At 25.9% G+C, this 27,294-nt stretch overlaps 1 protein-coding gene across 1 annotated transcript in view; it reads right to left on the bottom strand.

The window, feature by feature from the left end:
• The window catches only part of LOC122510524 (transcription factor SUM-1), a 77,684-nt gene extending 66,785 nt beyond the window's left edge, over window positions 1-10,899 (bottom strand). Inside the window, exons 1-2 of the mRNA XM_043625247.1 lie at window positions 9,892-10,899; window positions 887-1,160 (exon numbers count right to left, since the gene is read on the bottom strand). Coding sequence (XP_043481182.1) covers window positions 887-1,160; window positions 9,892-10,121 — 504 coding nt within the window. The 5' untranslated portion in view covers window positions 10,122-10,899. The remainder of the gene's footprint in view (window positions 1-886; window positions 1,161-9,891) is intronic.
• Between the last annotated feature and the right edge of the window lie 16,395 nt (window positions 10,900-27,294).

Here is a 27,294-nt window from a genome sequence, read left to right as displayed (position 1 = left end):
GTAGAAGAAAATTTTCAATTTGTCCAATGAAAATTATAATTTCACTCTATTTTAACTGTCATAATAAGTTATAATTATATGTTTTTTAAAAATTATAATATTTTCAAAAGTTTTCTAAAATTCAATGATTTTCAATATCTACTATTTCAATAAAATTTTCCAAAAGAATTCCATTATTAACAAAAATTTGAATATACAATTCTACGCAAACATTAAATTATTTTCATAAATAATAAAAAATTTTACAGGAATTCAATTATTTACAAACTTTTTTATAAATTTCTTCAGTTAAAATTTTAGATTATAATTGAATATTAAAAGCAATATAGAGTGAATTTTTAGAATCAATTGAATTTTGAAATTAATTTTTTTGAAAAAGATTAATTGAATTTTCTTTTATAATATTTGAAGTTTTTGTTTTCTAATAAGCATTTAATTAAAGAATTTAGAATTATTTGAAATTTCGTGAAATTGAATATTGTAAACAAATGGATTTGAAAATTGCCAAAGAACTTTTTCGAAAAGTATTAAAAATAATAGATATAAAGTAAAATTGTAGTTAAAAATTTTTGAAAATAATAATTGAATTGAAATAATGAAAATAATTTTGAAGAAGTGTAATATTCTTATAATATAAAATAATGATTTTATTACTTTTTTTACATTAATAAGAAACAATAAAGAAGCGAATCAGAGAAAGAGAACAATGTCACTATTCCTATATATATATATATATATATATAGATGAAAATCACAAATAAAAACAATATATATATTTCGCGTTTATAAGAAATTGTGCATTGAAGCAGAAAGAAGAAAGCGATATGTATGCGAGTAAGGGAATAAAAAGAAAATAAGTAAATAAAAATAGAAAAGAGTGACTAACCTTTCGAAGTCGACGTCTTTCACGAAGAGTTGCTGCCTTTCTTCGATCAACCGTGACGGTCTTTTTTTTGCAAGCCTTACAAGCCCAGAGGAGACATCTTCGTGGTCCATGGGGTGAACCTGCATCCAAAACATGAGGATGCGGCACATGTTCCACTGTTTCGCTCTCGGTCGTTTCCTCACCATCTGCTGAGGGCGATCCCAAATCTGCAGATGCATCCGCCGACACTATCGACGACGCATCATCCGAGTCAGGTATATAACGAGAATGTGATCTATAAACGTTTCATTTTTTTCTATAAAAACACATTTTTATACTTCCGAGCATTTTTTATTAGGGCGAGATTTCAATGGCTCATAAAAAAAGAGAACAGTTTAATTTTTAACGAGACTCTTTAATCGTCATTCTTTATTTATTACCTACTATAATAAAATCATATCGTCATTTATAGAGTTAGTTAATTGCAATTTCAGGATTCGCGCTCATCTACTAAAATCTACTATTTAGTACTTTTTTTACGATATGCTACTATTTGGATACTTTTCTTAGAATTCAGGGACAAAAAGCCACTATATATTGTAAAAGGATTCAATTATTTTCAAAAAATTTTCGAAATTCAATTATTTTCAATATCTAGTAATTTCATAAAATTTCACAAAAGAATTCAATTAAAAAAAAAAATTGATAAAATTCATCCAAAATTCAATTATTTTCATAAATATAATAAAACTCATTGAAGAATTTCAATTACTACTTTTAATACTATTTTAAATTAATTAATCGAAAAATTCAATTATTTTCACAAATAAAGTTTTTCGCAAGAAGTCAATTATTTATAACAAAATTTTAAACAATATTTATAAAATTTTTATGAAAAATTCAATTATTTTCAAAAATAACAAAATTTTTCACAGACATTCAGTTTTTTTAAACATTTTAATAAAATTCGTTGCAACTATTCAATTATTTACATAAATAATAAAATTCATCGTAGAATTTCAATTATTTTTAATACAATTTTACAGGAATTGCTCAAAAAATGTAATTATTCTTAAAAATTTATTTCAATTCATCGAAAAAATTAATTATTAAAAAAAATGCTTTTTTTAAATTCTTCTCAAGAATTCAATTATTTATGAAAATTTTAATAAAATCCGTAGCAACTACATATTCAATTATTTTCATAAATAATAAAATTCATCACAAGAATTCAATTATTTTCAAAAATAACAAAATGTTTCACAGAAATTCAATGATTTTTAAATATTTTAATAAAATTGTTCAAAAGAAATCAATTATTTTAAATACAATTTAATTTACATTTTTTTTAAATAATTCAATTATTTTTTAAGATTTTAATAAAATTCATCCCAAGAAGTCAATTATTTACGATAAATAATTCTTTGAAAAAATTCAATTTTGTCGATAAATAACACAAATATTCCCGAAAATTCAATTATTTTGAGGCATTTTAATAAAATTCTTTGAAAAATTCAATTATTTTCAAAAATAACAAAATGTTTCACAGAAATTCAATTGTTTTTAATCATTTTAATAAAATTTTTCGTAATGATTCAATTATCTTCATAAATAAGAAAATTCTTCTCAGGAAGTCAATTTTTTTTGAAAATTTTAATAAAATTCATAGCAACTATTTAAATATTTTTATAAATAATAAAATTCATAGTAGGATTTCAATTATTTTTAATGCAATTTTACAGGAATTGCTCAAAAAATGTAATTATGATTAAAAATTAAATTTCAATTTTTCGAAAAAATCAATTATTTAACAATATTTTTATACAATTTTTTACAATAATCCAATTGCTTTAACTAATAAAAACATTTTTCATGGAAATTCAATTGTTTTAAAAAAATTTTTGATAAAATTCTAAGCAACAAAATCAATTATTTTCATAAATAATAAAACTCATCAAAGAATTTCAATTATTTATTTAAAAAAAAAATGTTTATAAAATTCTTATGAAAAATTCAATTGTTTTCAAAAATATCAAAATGTTTCACAGAAACCCAATTCTTTTTAAACATTTTAATAAAATTCTTAGCAACTATTCAATTATTTTCATAAATAAAAAAATTTATTGCAGATTTTCAATTATTTTTAATACAATTCTTTTAGATTCTAATAAAATTCTTTCCAAGAATTCAATTACTTATGATAAAAAATTCTTCGAAAGAATTCAATTATGTCGATAAATAGCAAAATATTAAATTAAATATTCTAATAAAATTCTTTACAAAATTCAATTATTTTCATAAATAACAATATTCATCCCAAAAATTTAATTATTTTTAAAACTAATAAATTTCTTCTTGAAAATTCAGCTATTTAAAAAAATTCTAATAAAATCATTCACTAGAATTCAATTATTTTCATAAATAATAAAATGCTTTTTAGGAATTCAATTATTTTCAAAAAAATTTAATAAAATGCCACACAGACATTCAATAATTCTCAAAAATTTTAATAGATTTTTTCGTAAAATTTCATTATTTTTAAAAACTTTTTGCAATTCAATGATTTTCAATATCTACCATTTTCATAAAATTTCCATACAGAATTCAATTATTTAAAAAAATTTTTGTAAAAATCTTCGTAAGAATTCAATTATTTTCATGAAAAATAAAAATTTGAAATCTGGAATTTAATTATTTTTATACATTTTAATTAGATTTTTTGAAATAATTCAATTATTTTTTAAGATTTTAATAAAATTCTTCTTATTTTGAGGCATTTTAATAAAATTCTTTGCAAAATTCAATTATTTTTATAAATAACAATATTCATCACAAGAATTCAATTATTTTTGAAAGTACTAAATTTCTTCTTGGAATTTAATTATTTAAAAATATTTTTGTAAAAAACTTCGTAAGAATTCAATTATTTTCATGAGAAATAAAAATTTCTCAGTTATTCAATGATTTAAATTAGAATTTGCATAAAATTAGTCGAAAGAAATCAATTATTTAAAAATTTTTATAAAATTCTTCGCAAGAATTAAATTATTTTTATAAATATTTAAATTCTTTCATAAATAATAAAATTCGTTGTAGAAATTCAATTTATTAGCAGGATAAGAAAGAAGTAAATATTTTTGATGAAAATTAGGAAAAAATCAGAAAAATAAAATATAGAATGAAATTTTTGTCATAGTTTTGTGAAGTGTCTAAAAACGAGTTTTTTGGGCGTCAAGTTTAATTTTTCGATAGCTACTTTTTTATTACTTTTTTTTAGTTTGAAAGCTACTTTTTGCTTCTTTTTTTGAAATTAAGTATTGAATGCAAAGTCTGCAATTTATTTTTTCTCTCGACATTAATTATTAAATAAATTCAGTACTATTGTTGCTACATTCCTATGGCCAAAGGCAAAAATAATTTTGGGACCAAAGAATGTGTAATTTTTTGGTCCCAAAATTATTTTTGCCTTTGGCCATAGGAATGTAGCAACAATTTACCAAAGCTTCGAGTGAATGCAATAATTTTTAATTTAGGTGGCTTTTTTCTAGAGAATGACCCATATAGGTTAAAAATGATCTATTTTTGCAGCTATAGTTTTGTCGCTAACTCTGATTTCGTGAGCATAATACACCACCTTAAATTTGAATATAGAATTAATCAAGAAGGTGAAATTTAATGTATACTGTTTTTGGGTCATCAGTGTTGATCGACTAATTTTCTGGTAAAACAAAGTGTCCCATTCAAACAATAATAATAATCCAGACCAGTTATCGTTCAGGCCATATGTTGTGTACACGCGCGAGAGCAATTATTGTAAATTATGTGTAATTATGTCCTAGGCGCTATGCTGTTACACCGTAGGATCTATTGGAATGTTTCCAGATGTTCATCTCTGCGCTAACAAATTTTGCAACACGATTTGTGAACCAAAAAAGGGGCCAAAAAGCAAAGTTATAAAAAGAAACGCGCGTCACTCGCGGAATAGGGTGAAAACACACTTTGAAGGGCAATAAAGCCATCGGCACATTCACAACAGATATTCATTCCTTCGCGCTGTAGATTCAATCTCAGAAGCACGGCAGAACAATTAATGTGTCAACCTCACTACAAATCAGGATGCTCAACATACCGAATCAACTTTTTTTTTGCTTCTAAATTTCAGTTAATTACAGAAAATACGTTTCTTTTGGGGAAAAAAAATCGAATCTACTAAAAGTTAGAATTTAAAAAAAGGAAAACTTGAACTTTAATGAAAGCAATTTGAAAGCTATAAGACGATACAGAAAGGATGGAGGAAAACTGTTCGATAGGAAATGGAATTCAATACGGAACAAATATAAGCCGTATATACTTGAAGTAATTTCAGACTACTGACATCTGATTCATTATTTTTTTGCTATTGACTTCTTTTTCCAATAAAAATTGAATTCTATTTTTACAAATTTAATTAATATTATTATATTATAATTTAATTTATATTAATATTACTATACATTTTATTAATATTACGCACCAAAGGGGTGCGTTCAGGTAACTTTCACTTTCACTAAAAAATTTTTCACTTTCAAATTCACACAAAAATTTTCAATTTCATCAAAAAAATTCCATCATCAATTTCAGCATTTAAAAATTTTTCAAGAAATTTTCACTTTCACTCATAAAATTTCACTTTCACTCATAAAATTTAACTTTAACGCAAAAAATGTTCGCTTTAACCAACAAAATTTTCACCCCCACTCAAAAAATTATCACTTTCAATCACAACATTTTCAATTTCACCCAATAAAATATTTTCGCTTTCACAAAAAAAATTTCACCTTTACTGTCGATTAAAAAATTTTCACTTTCACCAAAAATACTTTCACTTTCTATGAAAAAATTCCCACTTAGAATTTCACCCAAAGAATTTTCATTTCTAAAAGATTCTTGATTTTGATTTTGCCAAAAAATTTTCATTTTCAAATTTACCAAAATAATGTTCACTTTCAATTATATGAAAGAAATTTTCACTTACACTCAGAAAATTTCACTTTGACGCAAAAAATGTTCGCTTTAACCAACAAAATTTTAACCTCCACTCCAAAAATTCCTCACTTTCAATCAAATCATTTTTAATTTCACCCAATAAAATATTTTCACTTTCAATTTCAACCAAAATACTTTCACTTTCTAAGGAAAAATTTCCGCATAGAATTTCATCCAAAGAATTTTCACTTCTAAAAAAATTCTTAATTTCAATTTTACCAACAAATTCTCATTTTCAAATTCACTAAAAAAAAATTCACGTAACATTCACTTTCACTTAAAAAATTTTCAGTTTTAAAATCAAAGAAATTTTCACTTTCACGCAAAAATTTTCACATTAACGCAAGAAATTTTAGCTTAAATCAACGAAATTTTCACCCCCACTCAAAAAATTATCACTTTCAATCAAAACATTTTCAATTTCGCCCAATAAAATATTTTTACTTTCAACAAAAAATTTTTTTCTTTTACTGTCAATTCAAAAATTTTTACTTTCACTTTCACCAAAAAAAATTTCACTTTCTATGGAGAAAAATACCCGCTTAGAATTTCACTTGAAGAATTTTTATTTCTAAAAGAATCTTAATTTTGATTTTGACAAAAAATTTTCATTTTCAAATTTATACAAAAAATTTTCACTTTCAATTTTATCAAAGAAATTTTCACTTTCACGCAAAAATTTCCACTTTCACTCAGAAAAATGCACTTTAACGCCAAAATTGTTCGCTTTAACTAATAAAATTTTCACTTCCACTCAAAAAATTATCACTTTCAATAAAAACATTTTCAATATCATTCAATAAAATATTTTCACTTTCACCACAAAAATTTTCATTTTTACTGTGAATTAAAAAATTTTCACTTTCAATTTCACCAAAAATACTTTCATTTTCTATGAAAAAATTCCCGCTTAGAATTTCACCTAAAGAATTTTTACTTCTGAAAGATTCTTAATTTCGATTTTGCCAACAAATTTTCATTTTCAAATTCACCCAAAAAATTTTCACTTTTCACAAAAAAATATTTTCACTTTCACTAAAAAAATTTTTACTTTGAATTTAACGTAAAATATTTTCACTTTGACTGAAAAAATTTTGACTTTAACTTTCAATTATTCTTTATTGAATTATTTTTCATAAAAATAATTCCACTTACAATTCCGCTTATAATAATTTCACACGAAAATTTTTTGATTGTCAGTGAAATATTTTTTTGGCGAAATTAAAAGTGAGAATTTTTTTGAGTAAAAGTGAAAATTTTTTAAGTGAAAGTGAAAATTTTTTGTTTGAAAATGAAAAAATATTTTAGCTGTAATTGAAAGTGAAATTTTATTTCGAGGAATTGAAAGTAAACACGTTTTTGGTTAAATTGAGTGACAATTTCTTGGGTGAAAGTGAAATTTTTGTAGGTAAAATTAAAATTGAAAATTTTTCACATTCACTCGAAAAATTCTCATATTCACTAAAAAAAATTTTACTTACACTTAAAAAATTCTCATTTTCACTCATAAGAGTTTCACTCTCAATTTCACCGAAAAAGTTTTCACTTTCACTAAAATCATTCTCACTTTTATTTTCACTGAAAAATATTTTTAATTCACCTAAAGAAATCTTTGGATGAAATCGAGGATGAAATTAAAAATGAAAATTCTTTGAATTAAAGTGAAAGTGCAAATTTTGTTAGTGAAAGTGAAATTAAACTTATGACAAGTTTTTGAGTAACAGTGATAATTTGTTATTTGAAACACAAATTAAAGATTTTTTTAATAAACTAAAATTTAGTTTTTTCAAGTAAAAGTAAAAATTACATGAGTGATAGTAAATATTTTTTGGGTGAAATTGAAAGTGAAAACTTTTTGACTGAAAAAGAGAAAAGTGTGAAATTGAAAGTAAGAATTTTTTGTGCAAGATTAAAAATTTTTCAAGTGTAAGTGAAAGTGAAAATTGTTTGAGTGAAAGTGAACAATTTTTGGGTGATGTTGAAATTTAAACTTGTGATGACAGTGAACATGAGAATTTTTTTGGGTAAAAGTGAAAATGGTTTAAGTAAAATTAAGAGTGAGGAGTGTTTGAAAAGTAAAAGTCAGAATTTTTTAATTGAATGTAAAAATTTTATAAATAAAGGTAAAAAACTTTTTTTCTTAAATTGAAAATTTTTTGAGTGAAAGAAAAAATTTTATTGTAAAATGAAAAGTGAGAACTTTTTTGTTCGAGTTTGAAAAATTTTCAAGTGAAAGTGAGAATTGTTTGAGGGAAAGTGAATATTTTTGGGGTGAAAATGAAATTAAAACTTTTGAAGACACTAAAAGTAAACATTTTTTGAGTGAAAGTGAAAATTGCATGAGTGAAAGTGACAGTAAAAGTTACGTGAATGCACCCCTGAATATTACCATTTATTTAATATTAAAAATCAAATTTTAAATCAGCTTACTTCAATTTATGATTTTATAATAATTTAATTAATATTATTTCTGTGATACGTAACTTTTTTTATTCAACAGCAAAATAGGGAAAAATGATTGAAAAATATATACAAAATCTGGAAATATTTTCATTCCCTTTTCAAATCAGCAATAGGCAAAAGAAATGATTGAACCTAATTTCTTTTCAATTCCGATCGGAAATTCTAGAGCACGACTCGACTTCAAATAATGATGGGAAATGCAATTCTATATTAAAATACAAACTCGTTTCCTCGATATTGAACTTTTTTTTTTAATTCTGAGAAATAAAAGAGAAAAAACATGCGACATTCTAATTTTAGATTATATTTTAAATTTTAAGTTTAAAATTTTCTTTTCTTCTAACTTTGAAACAAATATAAATATATAAATCTGATGCAAAAAAAAGTTGTATATATTTTTTTATGGTATATAACATATTCATTTGCTTAAGGTTTTATTTTTTTTAAACAATTTTAATAGCTTTTAATGTCTTATATAGAGAAAAAATTGCAGTCTGTAAATTTTAGAAAATAAACGATTTTTTGCAGTGATGAAAAAGCAGTTTCCAACTTAATTGTGCGAACGGCATGGCATAGTGTATGAAGCAGTTAATTATAAAGTTATGAGAGTTCTGCGTGGGAAAAATGTTTAAAATTGAAGACGAAAATAATAATTAATCTATGGTCAGAAAAAAGTTTTAAATAAATAAAAATTTTACTTTTTAATGATTCGACAAACCCTGCTGTCTTTATCAGAAACAATAGAAAATTTTTTATTTACATTTAAAATTAGTAAAAATTAATCGTGAAGTTTTTTTTACTAATGAATCTGATTTTAACTAAATTAAAAGCAAGAAGTTGACTCATTCGAATTAGGTAAAATTTTAATTGATTCAGAGTTAGAGAGTACAAGAAATGTTTTGCTTTAGCCAAATCTATTATGACTGCTACTTCTAACCTTTTTTTGATAGTTTCCAGAGCTGCTGTTTTTATTTAAATTTACCATTTTTCAGATTTTATTCATTAACCCAGTTGACATGTTTTAACTATTAACTATTAACTATTGCATTTAATTATTACATTATAAAAAGTAATATCCAGTAATATTGTTATAACAACCGTTAAAATAATAAACAACTATTGTCTTCCTATTTTTCAGAAAAATACCGAATGGCATTGCAATATTGAAATAATATTACTATTTAGGTCAGGATTCAGTTTCATTCAGTAGAAATAAAAATTTATTACATTCTTTCCAAGAAACTCTTTTATCAGAAATATATTTCAAACTCTCTCTCTCTCTCTTGATTTTTTGTTCTATTTTTCCTTTAAATTAAAGAAAACCATAAAAATCAAAATAGATGAAAATGAAGGGAAAAATAAATTGAAAACCAATCTCGAATCGTGATTATGAGGGAAAATTCCGATATTGAATATATATATATTGTCAATGGACTCGAGGGATGCGATTCATTCTCAAAGGACATGGTCTGCATAAATTATGCAAATTGTGCCCACTCAAGTCGTACAGAAGTGGTCAAAGGCGGAAACCTACTAACCTGAGATGTTCGTGGCGACAATCCACAGAGTTGACACTTCCGTTTGATGCCAAACTGCTATCGGTACTTGCAATTCTTGTTTGCTCCTCCCTATCACGATCAGACACGTATCTCTGCAAATAATCCGCATCACTGCTGGAGTAAAAGTGCCGTCTATGATGATGGTGATGATGATAACTGTCGTACGATTCGTACTGGTATGGTCCGACGTCTGTCATGAGGGTCATCATTTCACAAATAACTTTGCACTTCCTTTTTGAAATATGATACCGTCAAAAATTAACTTCCTACCTCATCCCCCAAAAACTCATTTTTCCAAATTCTTCTTTCACTTAATATTCTTTTTCTACTTCCTTTCCCTGTTCCTTTTTTTTGGGGGGTTTATTTTCGGTACTAAACACTAATACGGCACTAATATCTTCTTCTAATTCAAGTATTTAATTCTCGAATAGTGGAAGAATTAAAATCGTAGACACATCACAAATACACCAAACACTTGTCACTAGGATACAACAACACTTCAAGAAATGCTCTGAGAAAATCCGAAACCACCACTAGAATATTTCAATTTTTTCTTGTAAAAATAGATCCAAACACCAAAAATAGAAGATTAAATAATAATTTTTATAAAACTTGACAGTAATAAACAAGGAACTTGTGAAAATATCGCGGCGCGAAGATTGAAAAGATATGAAATCCTTGATGCCGGAGATCAGAGTGAAGACTTAGTTAGGCATCTTCTAGCAAATGTCGCCGACGGTCCACATGGATCACTTTTGAATGCGTAAGTGGTCCATATGTGTGTACATCTTCCACTCAACTCCTAATCGTTGGTGATTGTGTGTATGAGGACGTGCTGCATGTGTCAAGTCACACCCCAAAATAACTATTTTTAAGTCGTACAACCAATGATGAGACGGGGACAATTTTCCGTAAAAACAAAAGGTCCCGCCTCTTCAAATATCATAGACGCATGATTTTGGCAGCTTTACATTTTAGGGAGTGGTTTTATCATCAATTAAAAGCTCTCACTTGGAAATCTAGCGTGACCTAGCGATACTTCACTTCTATACTATGTGCAATGCGTGCACCAACAACGTCTTTCCGGAGATTTTAATGAGGGACCCTTAATACCTTTTCAGTTTTGTCCTTTTGTCATTACATATTGCCACAACACATTGCAAATCCGTCCAGGAATCAGAATATTTTTTGTTTTTTTTTTCTCCCACTGTTTATAGATATATGGTATACTATTAATACGTATACTCGTGTCTGATGAAAAGGAGGAAATTTACCATCATCGGGGTGGTCCTGTAGATTATATAATCACTACCTATCATTTTTCGCTGAGATAAATTTACTTATTATTATACCTGACTCACTAAAATAAAGCCATAAAAATATCATGTTTTTCAATTAGATTAAATTATTACCTAATTTATCTTATTAATCAATACACAGTAAATCGTGAGGTATTAAAAAGTATTGCAGATTAAATTAACAATAATAAATTAACACCAAAAAAGATTAAAATAATCAATTTTGGTGTTATTTTTTACAGTGAATGAAATCTTAGTTCATTAAATTTTTGTATAACTATAAAACATGAAGATATCGATAACTCCGAGTAAAAGACTCGGAGTCATCGATTTCTTCATATTTTATAATAATTAGAGATGACCAAGTAATAAAATCGTTATTTTATATTATAAAAATATTATACTTCTTCAAAATTATTTTCATTATTTCAATTCAATTACTATTTTCAAAAATTTTTAACTACAATTTTACTTTATATCAATTATTTTTAATAATTTTCGAAAAAGTTCTTTGGCAATTTTCAAATCCATTTGTTTACAATATTCAATTTCAATTATTCATAAACTTTTTAATTAAAAATGCATATTAGAAAATAAAAACTTCAAATAATATAAAAGAAAATTCAATTAAACTTTTTAATAAAAATTAATTTCAAAATTTCATTATTTCTAAAAATTCACGCTATATTGCTTTTAATATTCAATTATAGTCTAAAATTCTAACTAAAATTCATTTTTATGAAATGAAAATCAATTTTTATTAGAAAATTCTACAAGAATTTAATTATTTAAATGAAAAAGTAAATAATTTATTGAATAATTGAATATTTCTGAAAATTCAATTCGGCTAAAATTCAATTCTCATAAAGAATTTTAGTAACAAATTTTTAAATAATTGAATTCTTTTGTCAAATTTTATTCAAAATTGCATGAACATAATTACTTTTTTCAAGGAATTCAATTATAATTGTATGAAAAATAATTGAAACGCTGCCATGAGTTTTACAAGAATTTTCAAATTCATTCGTTTACAATTCAATTTTACAAAATTTTAATTATTCGGAAATTTTGCAATTAAATATAATTTTGAAAAATAAAAACTTGAAATAATTTCAATAAAAATCCTATTAAACTTTTCAAAAGAATTAATTCTACAGAATTTTTTTGGCAAAAATATGAAAAATTAAGAATTTCAATTATTTTAGTTTGAAACTTTTTCAAAATTTAATTATTTCTAAAAATTCACGTTATATATAATGTTGTCAACAAATTTTTTAAATCATTAATTTTTTGGACGAATTTTAATAAAATTTTTAAGAATAATTACATTTTTCGAGGAATTCGATTAAAATTGCATTAAAAATAATTGAAATTCTGCAATGAGTTTTAATATTTATAAAAATAATTGAATTTCTAAAAGAATTTTATTATTTATAAAAATAATTGCCAATGATTTAATTAGAATTTTTTTAAATAATTGAATTTCCAAGATGAAATTTATTACATTGAAAAATAATTGAATTCTTGTGAAGAATATTGTTATTTACAAAAGTAATTGAATTTTACAAAAAATTTTATTAAAATACCTCAAAATAATTGAAATTTCGGGAATATTTTTGTTTTTTATCGACATAATTGAATTTTTTCGAAGAATTATTTCTCATAAATAATTGAATTCATGGGGAAAATTTAATTAAAATCTTAAAAAATAATTGAATTATTTGAAAAAAAATTTAATTAAAATTGTATTTAAAATAATAGATTTCTTTCGAACAATTTTTTTCAAATCTTTGAAAATAATTGAATTCCTGTGAAAAATTCTAATATTTTTGTAAATAATTCAATTCTTCTAAAGAATGTAAAAAAACATTTTTTTAAATAATTGATTTTTTCAAGGAATTGAAATTAAATTTTTAAGAATATTTACATTTTTTGAGCAATCTAATAAAAATCCTATTAAACTTTTAAAAAAAATTAATTCTACAGAATTTTTTTGGCAAAAATATGAAAAATTAAGAATTTCAATTATTTTAGTTTGAAACTTTTTCAAAATTTAATTATTTCTAAAAATCCACGTAATAATGCTTTTAATATTTAATTATAATCTAAAATTTTAACTGAAATTCATTTTTAAAACCATTTTTATCAGTAAATTCTACGAGAATTCAATTATTTAAATACAAACATAAATAATTTATTAATATCATGTTTCTTGAAATTAAATTCTCATTAAAAATGTTGACAACACATTTTTTAAATCATTTAATTCTTTGGACGAATTTTAATAAAAATTTTAAGAATAATTACATTTTTCGAGGAATTCGATTAAAATTGCAATAAAAATAATTGAAATTCTGCAATGAGTTTTATTATTTATGAAAATAATTGAATTCCTACAAGAATTTTATTATTTATATAAATAATTGAATCCCTGTAAAAATGTTATTATTTATGAAAATAATTGAATTATTGCGAAGAAATTTATAAAAAAATTTGTAAATATATTCCTGTAAAATTTTTATTATTTATGACTTAATAAAGAATTTGATTAAAAAAATTTTTAACTATTAAATTTTTTGGTGAATTTTAAAACAATTTTTCAGAATAATTTCAATTTTCTAGAAATTCGATTAAAATTGTATTAAAAATAATTGAATACCAGTAAAAAAAATTTATTATTTATGTAAATAATTGAATTATTGCAAAAAAATTTATAAAAAATTTGAAATAATTGAATTCCTGTGAAATTTTTATTATTTTTGAAAATAATTGAATTTTTGAGAAGAATTTTATGAAAAATTTTTTTTAAATAATTAAATTCTTTTGTAAAATTTTATTAAACGAGTAGATATTAAAAATCATTGAATTAAAGAAAGTTTTTGAAAATAATTCAAATTTTGCCCAGAATTGACATTTTTTAAAATAATTAAATTTCTAAAAAGAATTTTATTATTTATAAAGATAATTAAAGTTTTGCAGGAGAATTTAAAAAAATTTTTGAATATGGGTTTTAATACTGTGACGTCATGATGGTTCAGATGCCCTTAAAATTCAATTAATTTGGAAATATTTCAATCAAATTATTTATTAAATCATTTTTATGTAATAATTTTATATGATTGTTATTCAAAAATTATGTTATTTGAAAAGAAATTATTGTCTGAAATGGAAAAATTTGAAGGTTTTGTATTAGAAATTCGTGGTATGTATTAATTCATTTAAACAAATGTAAAAAGGAAAATATGTTTTTTATTTTGGATTTTTTAATTTTTTATCTTACCTCAAATAATTAGATACCTTTATGGACACTTGGAAGAATATTTGTTTAGAAATTTATTTATTTTTTATTATAATAACTTTACATACCTGACAATATTTTTTTATTCTAATCATCAATTTTTAAAACAGTTTATCTGTAATTTCACAATGAATAAATATTTATTTTATTATGTACTTTTTTTAAACGGAGAGTAAACATAAATTATTTTGTTAATGAAACAGTTTATCTGTAATTTCACAATGAATAAATATTTATTTTATTATGTACTTTTTTTAAACGGAGAGTAAACATAAATTATTTTGTTTCTATTTTAAAATATGATTTTAATATTTACTCACTCTTTTAATATTAAATAAAAAATATGTTTTTTATTTACTAATACTTGATAAAGCACTTATCTTCGTGTATTCACCTTCCCCAATTTTTCATTATTAGCCATAATGTATGCAAATTAGCCTAGCGAATTTGTATAAATACGTTAGAAGCAAATATTTAAAAATCATACACGAAACAAAAACTATTAAAATAAGTTTAAATTTGTTAATAATATATTATATGTTATTATACATTATAAATTATTTATTATACAATAGAAAATATTTTGAAAGTAATATGTTTACTAAAGGAAAGAAAGTGATAAAATGTCGATTCATCAAAAGTCGAGAAATTCTTATTATTTTGGTAATGCTATTTCCTAATTTGTTATTTTTAAAATGTTGAAACAATTTTGTAATTTAAAGTCTTTCATTGAGTTTAATTTAAATGATTTTAATTCTTCTTTACAGAATAAAATCTGGAAATATCTAAGTACGAAGAGGACTCATTCTGAAGTGACTTACACTGAAGTGACGGAGGATTTGGAAAGAAAGCACTTGTATCTATGTTCGAAAGGTTATTAAACATTTTTGGAATTAAACTGCAGATAGGGTAGGTCTGTATACTCTTTGCATTAGTTATTATGTTCAAAGCATTACCATCAATTAGAATCAAACATTTGGAGAAATTTTCAATTTCAATTTTGATAGTTAATTGGCGCCTTCGTTGGAATATGGGCCTAACCTCAGACATCGATGACACCGGACGACCATTACCCTTTTTTTAATTAGGCAACTCATAAAACCAATTTTTACGTGTCCCAATTTCTCTAGTCTGGCCACTTCTTCTGGGTTAGTGACTACAACCTCGAGCTTCATCCCTCTGCGATTGGGTCCTAGGACCTTTACTCTCCTGCTTCCTGGCTTTCACTGCGCTTCCGCCAACACTTGTTGGACCTCAGTTTTTCCATCTTTTGATTCTACCTTACCTATGGATTCAATCGCTTTGGTAATCTAAGTGGTGAAAGCCTCCTTGTTCGAGCCTCCTTTGATTTTAATGAGAAGGTTCCCCTTTTTTGTAGCTCTTGCTACTATCACTCTCGTATGACTAACCTTTGGGCTGATCTCCTTGCGAAGTTTACCCAGAACATCAAAATACGTTAATTCTTGCCTGACTCGGATCAGCATAGTGGTTCCCTTCGTCCCCACTATTTCCTATCTAAGATTCTCTGACTTCGGCACTACCGACGCTTTTTTTATGCATTGTAATTGGGGGCGTAATTCTTTCTTTTACTAGCTATGTTTGGAGTTTCCTCTGGACAGTCACCTTCTCTCCTCCGTTTCAGAACATCTATAAAGACGCCTTTGAGTTTGCGCTTATAGTGGCGCTCCCTCTCCTCCTTCCGGTCCTTGCGGTTAACCTCTGCACCACTGAAAACGCATGCCAAATCGTAGTCCGAGTCTTCGGCCACAACATGCTTCTCCTTTGATTCACTCAGCAGGACTTGAATAATTTTGAGGTCATTCTTAAAACATTCCTATTGACATTCTTTTGAATGTCGCAAGACTTCATCATCCTGGTGACCAGGTCATCCTCAACACTCATGTTGACATCCTTTTGAATGTCGCAAGACTTCATCATCCTGGTAACCAGATCATCCATAACACTCCTGTTGACATCTTTTTGAATGTCGCAAAACTTTTCACCATCCTAGTGGCCAGATCATCCTTAACACTCCTGTTGACATCCTTTTGAATGTCGCAAGACTTCATCATCCTGGTAACCAGATCATCCATAACACTCTTGTTGACATCTTTTTGAATGTCGCAAAACTTTTCACTATCCTAGTGGCCAGATCATCCTTAACACTCCTGTTGACTTACTGCAATGACATCCTTTTGAATGTCGCAAGACTTCATCATCCTGGTAACCAGATCATCCATAACACTCCTGTTGACATCTTTTTGAATGTCGCAAAACTTTTCACCATCCTAGTGGCCAGATCATCCTTAACACTCCTGTTGACTTATTGCAATGACATCCTTTTGAATGTCGCAAAACTTCATCATCCTGGTAACCAGATCATCCATAACACTCCTGTTGACATCTTTTTGAATGTCGCAAAACTTTTCACCATCCTAGTGGCCAGATCATCCTTAACACTCCTGTTGACTAATTGCAACTCAGTAGAAGTAGAAATATAAATAGAAAATAAAAAATTTTCCACAAAATTCCTGAAAAAATGCTCGATGTAATACTTTAATAATACAATGTTGTAAAGTAATGTTTGTTAATTGCGCACTAACATTATCTACATTATAAGAATTTCTTGACCCTCGTTGAATCAACTCTTTAAATTTGAGTCAGTGTAAACAGTGTATTCTTACTCAGAGGGAACTGTTGACTTATTGCATTATTAGTAGAAGTAGAAAAATAAATAAAAAATCATGTATTTATTAAATGTTGAATCAGATTAAATGCATACGAAGAAGGAAATGTAATTGCTCAACTTTGTACGATTAATGTTGGCGATCAATTTAATTTACTATACAAATTCAAATTGAAACAAAATTATATCATGAATTCATAAATTGAATTTTATCTCGGAATATATATATATAAAATCTTTATAAATGTGTGTACTGATGGATAAACAGAATGACTGAAAATCATATTCAAACGCAATCAGTTTTATTACAACCTCGAATTCTCATCGAAATTAAAAATATTATTCCGGGAATTTAATTCTTTAATATCGTTCAATTTTCAATTTCAAATTAATATTTATTTAAACTCCTGAAACAAATTTTAAAAGGCTATAAAAATCTCATAATTTAATAAAATTTTATTTGTGGCTAATTGTGAACTTTCAGTAAAATCTTTTATCGACGATTCAGTGGATATATGTCGATTACTAAGGTTTATTTTTGATTTCAATATCGCCACTTAATTTATATATATATATATATATATGTATGAGAGTTAACTTTTTTTTATTTTCTAATCCTTGTCTGTCTATAAAGAAATGTGAAAAGTGACGATAAATTTTATTTGCGGCATTCGCTGATCTAGAATAGGCTCTAGGACTTGGAATAAAATCTAAAATTATGCTGGCAATAATCCAAACGTTCGAGGATAGAAGAACGTAGAGAAGTGCCAGTAAAATGCTTGGTCAGTCAAAAGTTGATAAGTAATTAAATTTGTATACTTTTGATTGTTGGCTCTCTGTCATCTTTAACATCGTGAGCACTAGTGTCACTGACAGTTTACGCTGTTTCGCTAAATGTGTTCTGTTCGAAAGCTTCATTAAAAAAGCATTTCAATATATGAAACAGAGGATTGGTTACAAAAATTAATGAAAAAATTATTTATTAAAATATTTATAAATCAGTGCTGCTTGATCACGAAACAATGTGATTTATTAATTTATTTATCAAATATTTTTCATTTTAGTATTTTTTAAAATAGAAATTTATTTAAGAATGTTTAAAGACTATACATAATGTTACGTCGAACTAACCCAATTATTATATTCCCTAGTGTTTCCGGATTTAATTTTAATCAAAATTGGGACGGGGTTCGGTAAATAAAATAATTTTATTTGAACAATGTGTATATTTAAAAAATAAAAATGATGCACGAACTTTCTAATATTTGAGTCTAGTGGTCCCTTATTACATTGAACAGTGGGTGATCCTGCTTAGGTTGTGTCATCCAAATACAATAGGCTTTTCAGAGGCAAATTAGCTTCTAAGTGGTTGCAGGTTGACAATTATGACTTATGATCCTTGTAAATTTTCCTTGTGTTGATTATGAATTCACAAACTCTAACAAGACTTCCAAACACAGGATTTAGAAAAACTTGGTATAAAGAATATTTGTACTTTTCAGTGCAGGCGACCAGTTATTGATGATGAAAAAATTAGACTATAGAGAACCACTTGTTAAAGATGAAAATTTTATACTGAGACTTGTACGGAGCACCATTTCTTAATTCTTAATTTGAGACTTATAATACTGACGACTACATTTTCTTGACTGACATTCTGTTGATGGTCTGGCCCTTTTTATACCAAAATGTATGTTTAAAAATTTACCATACATGTAGCCATGTATTTCTGGAAATGTACACAACTAAATAAAAAATTATGTCTCTATAACAACTAAATATGAAGAATATAGAAGGTACAAATTAGTCTACGTGAAAACTTTTACTTTATTTTCAATCATTAATTTAATGTTAGAAATTTATAAATGCTTTACTACAATTGTCTCAATTTGTGTATATTATTTAGGGTTTAATTTATAATTTGAAACACAAAGAGACATCGTTAGACACATTTCCTTTTGTACAAACCTGCATGAGAGTAACAAACTACGAGATGTAATTTGTATATAACCTCAGAGCTTACGCCCTGAAGGTGTACAGTATCGCAGTATCAAAAGTAGTAGTACGTGCAACAATAAATAATGCGAGGATCGTGGTTATATGTAACAGAAAGTGGGTCACAATAGGAGCAGCTAAAGTTTGACAAGCTTTCAGAGGACCAAACCACATGATAAAACGCTTTCTTAATATTTCTCATATACTACGTAATTTCCTTCTGACAATGTTACCTGATTGACACAGAAGAAATTTAAAAAAAACCAAAAACTATTAGCGCTAATGATTCTAATAAGATTGAGGACAAATATAATACTTTCTTTCAAAAGATTCTTGTCTTGTTCAATTTTTTCCTGGTGGAAGTAAACGATTCAAAGAAATTAATTACAAATTCCTAAACTCAAAAATTGGTTTTAATATAGGATCGTGATCCGTTTTCTTGTTCAGAAAAAGGGACTAGAAACTTTGGTATAAAGTTCTGAGACTGGTTTGAACGTAACATTTTTGTTCAGTTCTAGTTTCTGGATTCGAGAATGAGATACTAATAATCTAACTAAAATAGGATAACACTTCCATAATTTTTGGAGATTTTTATATTGCAAGCATTATTCTTAGATAACAAGCAGGATAGTAGGATAGTAAAGATAGAAAAACCATTCTTTAAAATCTTTTAAAGCAGGTTACATAAACTTAAAATTCTTTCAGTTTTATGGCACTTGTCGCAAACTATCTATATAATCATGAGAGTGCGAATTGGAAGATAATACTGAATAATACGATTACACATTTCGTAGAAGTGGAATTTAAAGGAACAGGGTGAACGACTCCATCAAAACCTTAAAGATATAAAACACCGATGTGAAAGCCGATGGAACATAAATTTGATGGCTAAATTTTTCTAGATACTGAAAAGGGATATTGTACTAAGAAATGGAGTAAAGTGGAAAAAACGATTAAATATGTACTTTAAAGATACAAGAATGCGTCAATGTCCTCCTTAATAGAAAAATAGATATTATTTTGGCTGAAGTTTGAGAGTGGCGGTCGTGATTGGTTGTGAAAATGACATGATGACGGTCGCGATTGATTGAAATACGATGATGACGGTAGCTATTGGCTGAAATAATTTCAAATCTGTGTGCGCGCGCAGTTTTGAGGTTCTAATTTATTCCACGTGGTCGAGTGTGAGTATTATACATGGTACATGATAAATATTACAGAATCCCGTGTAGAAATCACCATGCTATGCCTAAAATGATTATTGGCCCTAGCTTGGACCTAACTTGGCAACCCCTTTTTATATATCCTAGGCTGGTCCTAACTTGGTACTAGCTAGGAGATCCAGTTATGACTTAGAAAAATTTTTAGGAAAATAAAGTGTCAAAATTGATACATGAAAAACATGTAAAAATTGATAAATATTCTCAATTAATATTTATAAAATTAATTGATAATCATATTTGTTTAAACAATTTATTGTTTGACATAAATCAGAAAATTATACAAATACTATAAAATAAAGTTAATTTATTAATTTATTAATTCAGCAATTGTTTAAACAAATAATTGTTATTTACTAACTTTTTACACAATCAACCTAGAAACTAGCAGTTTTTTCTAATTTTGCAATAAGTAAATACTCAGATTAGTTAATTGCAAAATTTTAAAAGACTACAAGTGTCTAGACGCTTTATTGTCTTAAGAATTAATAAATAACAACAATTTTTTGTTTAAACAAATGCTGAATTGTTAAAATTATAAATTATCTTCATATTTCACTACTCAAGTGTAATAATCGCGAAGTTAGATAAAAACTGCAAATTTTTAAGTAATTTGTTACAAAAGTTAATATAACAGCAAAATTTATTTATTTATTTAAACAGATACAGACTGCAATATAATTATCATTAGGAAAGTATATTTCTAATTTCGTTCGCTGATTTTAAGTTTTGTTTAAGTTGGTGCTAAACACTAAGAGATATTGCAATTCGAATGTGGGCTGACCCACCCAGGTCCAACCCAGGACCTACCTGGGCTTCCTAGTTTCATTAGTAAAAATTTCTAAGTCCAAGTCTAAAAAATTTTTTGCAACAAAAAATTAATGCTTAAAATGATTTAGAATAATGAAAAACGTGTTTTTAACATACATTTTTTTGACATTTTTTTAAAAAGTGGATCACCCGCTTAATTAATTAGGAAAAATTTCCAAGTCCAAAAAACGAATATTTTTTTTAGACCAAGAAATTAATGTTGAAAATGATTGAGAACAATGAAAAACCTGTTTTTAACGAAAATGTACAGATATTTTTTTTCTTGATATAATATAAAAATATTAATTTTTGAATTTTTATATTTGGACATTATTTTATTATTATTGTTGTTGTTAAACTATTTTTTTTATTTATTATCGTGTATTAGTGTCAATAATTACTATATTGAATCATCAAAAGCAAGTCCACAAGTCACTGACAATAAAAATTTTCATCTCAACTAGTTTCATTAGCATAGTGGTTAGGGCGTTAGTCTCGTAGTCCGTAGGTCGTAGGTTCGATTCCCGCGTGCGTTCGATTTTATTTACTTCTTAGGTTTGCGTTTATTCCGATTTTTCTGCGTTGTATTCGTATAAGTATGCAATTTAATGATTATATATACTGTAAAATAATTTAATTAACAAATTTCTAATTTTTTTTATAATTTTTAATGTATATATTAGAGGAATATATATTAATCTCTACATATACTAACATTATTTATGAATTCGCTTTTGGTCATCACTTAATTGAAAAAAATAATAATTAATTAAAACTAATACTTATTATTAATAATTTAGGTTATTTCTTTAACAAATATTATTAACTAATTAAAATTATAATGAAATAGAAAATACTGTCTGAGATGGTCCTTTCTAGGTCCTAAAATGGACCCATAAACTGGTCCTAACTAGGCTCCCAAGTTAGGACCAGACTAGAATCGCATCACCACCCATTGTTGGTCCAACCTACACTGCCAACCTAGGACCAAGCTATTAACAGGGCAAAATAGGTAGGACCTGGCTAGGACCAATTTTCATTTTCCACACGGGATATTACAGATTACAAAGTGAAGAACACGTGTTTTTTTTTTAAATATTCTTCATCATTCTTAATAATATTCTTAATATATGGGATGATAAAAAGTGAAAAGTGACAAAACAATAAAAAAATATATATAAAATATCATAAGTGATCAGAAGTGAAAAAAGTTTTGTGATTAAAATAAGGATAAGGAGGATATACGTAAGTTTTTAAAAATTAAGTAAAATACTACTTTTTAGTGATAAAAATAATTTTTTCTTTTTGTAAGTAATTTGAATTAATAAATAAACATCTTTTCGTTTAAGTCACAAAAAAATCTATTTTTCAGCCATTAAACTTATAATAAAGAAAAAGTAACTTTCTAGAATCAGTTAAAAAATTCTTGAGTTTGCCTTGTTTAATTGAAATATTAAAATTAATTAATTTTCTGTAAACTAATTAATTTTCAAATTAAATTTTCTCAGTTTGTAGACGAATACATTTTTGCTTTGTTCAAATAAATCAATATCGTTATAAATCTTGTTTGCCTCATTAATTATGCAGCTGATAACAGAATTTTTCTTATAGTTAGTTTTATAAAATTATACGCATAACAAATTAAAAGTCACGAAGATTTTCAGATAGAGCAGATATGTTTATTTTTGAAACAAGTTCAAAACAATTTATAGACAATCTAATTCATCTGTAAATCAATTTTCAAAATTAAAATAATAAATAAAAACTAAATAAAACTAAAAATTTAACTAGAAATTGAAGTAAAACAATATTTCTAATGAAAGAAGATTTACCTTTTTGTTAAAAGCAAATTAATTATAGGACTATACGTACGTATAAAAGCAAAACTATTGTAGTATTTCACATTTAGGTCATTAAAGCGTCAAAATAAGGGATTGTAAATTTCTTTTAAGTCGTAAAAAGGAGAATACGTGAATCATAAAAAAAGTACTGAAGCTTCCTTATCTTCTAATGGATCCTCTTTGAGGAAGTCTTGAACACGCTTTCTCAAGAATTCCATTCATCTCAAATATGTTCATGACCATAATAATTCGTGGAGATGATATTGGATGATATAAGAGGATTAGTGGGTGGCACAATGCTATTCGAGATGAGTATAATAGTTCTGCTATACGCACCTAATAGGTGATAATGCCCAGTATAAATCGTTTAGTCTCTGGTTAATATGGTTAACCAGGTTAATTACCTTTACAACCTTAATACACATATCCAATTCAAGCAATCACTTTCACCTTTACAAAAAGCTGAAAACTCTTTAATTTAAATTAATTAAACAGACAAATTTTTCTCATTTAGAATATATTCATGTAATTCGGAAGAAAAAATGGGAACTTTTGCAATTTTTAACTTTTTTAATACCTGATATTTTAATACAAAGTTTTTATCTTTATTTTTTTGCAGCATCCCTTTTTCTTTCCTTCTTTAACTTTGCACGTGTCATGGCACTACAAAATAAATGTAAATTAAATTAATAAATAATTGTATTACATCCCGAGCGGAAAGCGAGGTTATTATGAATTTAATACTATCAAATAAAATAGGGGTGGCATGGTAGGCTGATTGTAATTAGGTTGGTAAAGTCTGGCTATTTATATTTATTTGCGTTGGTACAAACTGACCCTATGGGAATCGTCTTTACTCAATTTATTAACTTATTTGATAAACAATTATCTACCCTATTTTCTAATCAAATTTTAGTATGACAAGTGTTTTTTTAAAACAGTATTGTCACGTCAGCGTGACGTACTTTATATTTATAAAATAATATTTTGTAAAGTTAAAACTAAATCCTTATTTTCTTGAAATCAAAGCATTATTAATTCAAAGTCTTCATCTGGAAAACAAATACCAAATATGACCATATGTGACTGTCCACGAGAAAACAAGGCTTAGCTCCCAAACGTGAATTTCACAGGGCGAGCGATTGAAGTACTACGATTGAAGTTAACTACGCTTGACATACCCAACTTTAAAACGATATATTGTCGAAAGTAATTGATATTTTTAACTTCTGACTTTTGCATTTGAAAAAGCAACATAAAATCTGTCGATTACCATAAAAAAATCAAAATTGATTTTTTGGACCTAAGCCTTGTTTTCTCGTGGACAGTCACATATGTATTTTGTCACTAGCTAAAGGAATTACAGTTTTATAGGACAGTTGAGGAGTAAGCGGCCCAAAGAAATTTAAACAAATGCAATTTGACACATAACCTAAGTTAATTTCAAAATAGAAAAAATATATACTAAATTATTTATATCAGAATATTTTTTTTGACTTAGAAGTCTCATTATTCATTAAAGTTAATTATAAATAATAAATTTTATAATTTTGGGCATTTCTTCAGTTCAAAAAAAATTAAATTTTAAATCTTGTTGGTTAAGTACAAATATTTTTAAATTAATATAATTCTTTATTAACAATTTTTTTCTCAATGTAACAGTGATGGACTTATCAACTTTTGGCCGCTTGCTCCTCAGTTGATTAATTAGTAAATAACTTTAAGATTTTTGCTCTGATTAACTTTTAAGTAATATTATTTATTTAGTATTGGAAATTATATTATTACTTTACTTTAACCTTCCTACGATTAACCCCGAGTATACTCGGGGTGTATCATTTATTTGTTTATTTAAAAAATTAAATTCGGGAGTCATATAAATAAAACTCTTAGTGTAACTTAAAGCTAAATAGACGTATTTGATATCAAAATAAATATAAAATAGTGTAAATTAATTTTAACAAAATTATTACTTTATTTCCAGCAAAATTGAAAAATGATAAAACAATAGAAGAGTTAAGGTTGAAAAACAATAATGATTTATTTATGTAATACTTAAAAAAGAAATTTAATTAAACAACTAATAATTATAAATAATTAACCATTACAATAATAATTACAATATTATAACAACATTATTACAATAATTAAGTAAAATTTTTTGAAAAACTGAAAATATTACAATGATTACAATATTAATTACAATAATTAAAAAGAATAATAAAAGAAGATACAAAAGAATTATTCGTGATTCCATTTCTTCATCAAATTTAATATTATATTTTTATGTTTTTCTCGTGGAAGATCCGAAATTGAAAATAGGGGGAATCATTTTTAAATACTGCGAACGACAACCATAATTCTGACATAATTATTTTTTATGTAAATGGTGTTACTATTTAAAAAATAAAATAAAATTTTCTATTCTTCAGAATTGTGTAAAGCATAGTCCCTACTAAAACTCTGGTAAATTTCAGATGATTAGAATTACTAAATTTGGAAGAATTAATTTTTTATTTTCGTTTTTACCACATTTTGATTGTCTGATGGCGTTCGGGTGATGGTGCTACTACTTAAAAAATAAAATAAAATTCTCTATTCTTCAGGATTGTGTAGAGCTTAGTCCCTACTAAAACTTTCGTAAATTTCAGATGATTAGAATTATTAAATTTGAAAGAATTTAATTTTTTATTTTCGTTTTTACCACATTTTGATTGTCTGATGGCGTACGGGTGGACCTGCTACTACTTAAAAATTAAAATAAAATTCTCTATTATTCAGGATTGTGTAGTGCTCAGTCCCTACTAAAACTCTGTTAAATTTCAGATGATTAGAATTATTAAATTTGAAAGAATTTAATTTTTTATTTTCGCTTTAACCAAATTTTGATTGTCTGATGGCGTTCGGGTGATGGTGCTACTACTTAAAAAATAAAATAAAATTCTCTATTCTTCAGGATTGTGTAGGGCTCAGTCCCTACTAAAACTCTGGTAAATTTCAGATGATTAGAATTACTAAATTTGGAAGAATTAATTTTTTATTTTTGTTTTTACCACATTTTGATTGTCTGATGGCGTTCGGGTGATGGTGCTACTACTTAAAAAATAAAATAAAATTCTCTATTCTTCAGGATTGTGTAGAGCTTAGTCCCTACTAAAACTTTCGTAAATTTCAGATGATTAGAATTATTAAATTTGAAAGAATTTAATTTTTTATTTTCGTTTTAACTAAATTTTGATTGTCTGATGGCGTACGGGTGGACCTGCTACTACTTAAAAATTAAAATAAAATTCTCTATTCTTCAGGATTGTGTAGGGCTCAGTCCCTACTAAAACTCTGGTAAATTTCAGATGATTAGAATTATTAAATTTGGAAGAATTTAATTTTTTATTTTCGTTTTTACCACATTTTGATTGTCTGATGGCGTACGGGTGGACCTGCTACTACTTAAAAATTAAAATAAAATTCTCTATTATTCAGGATTGTGTAGTGCTCAGTCCCTACTAAAACTCTGTTAAATTTCAGATGATTAGAATTATTAAATTTGAAAGAATTTAATTTTTTATTTTCGCTTTAACCAAATTTTGATTGTCTGATGGCGTTCGGGTGATGGTGCTACTACTTAAAAAATAAAATAAAATTCTCTATTCTTCAGGATTGTGTAGGGCTCAGTCCCTACTAAAACTCTGGTAAATTTCAGATGATTAGAATTACTAAATTTGGAAGAATTAATTTTTTATTTTTGTTTTTACCACATTTTGATTGTCTGATGGCGTTCGGGTGATGGTGCTACTACTTAAAAAATAAAATAAAATTCTCTATTCTTCAGGATTGTGTAGAGCTTAGTCCCTACTAAAACTTTCGTAAATTTCAGATGATTAGAATTATTAAATTTGAAAGAATTTAATTTTTTATTTTCGTTTTAACTAAATTTTGATTGTCTGATGGCGTACGGGTGGACCTGCTACTACTTAAAAATTAAAATAAAATTCTCTATTCTTCAGGATTGTGTAGGGCTCAGTCCCTACTAAAACTCTAGTAATTTTTAGATGATTAGAATTTTTAAATTTGGAAGAATTGAATTTTTTATTTTCGTTTTTACCACATTTTGATTGTCTGATGGCGTACGGGTGGACCTGCTACTACTTAAAAATTAAAATAAAATTCTCTATTCTTCAGGATTGTGTAGTGCTCAGTCCCTACTAAAACTCTGGTAAATTTCAGATGATTAGAA

The sequence above is a fragment of the Leptopilina heterotoma genome, unplaced genomic scaffold, assembly GCF_015476425.1.
Source record: "Leptopilina heterotoma isolate Lh14 unplaced genomic scaffold, ASM1547642v1 Lhet_7, whole genome shotgun sequence".
NCBI lineage: Eukaryota > Metazoa > Arthropoda > Insecta > Hymenoptera > Figitidae > Leptopilina > Leptopilina heterotoma.
The sequence above is the reverse complement of the archived record's forward strand: the minus strand, read 5'-3'. Positions and strand labels throughout refer to the sequence as shown.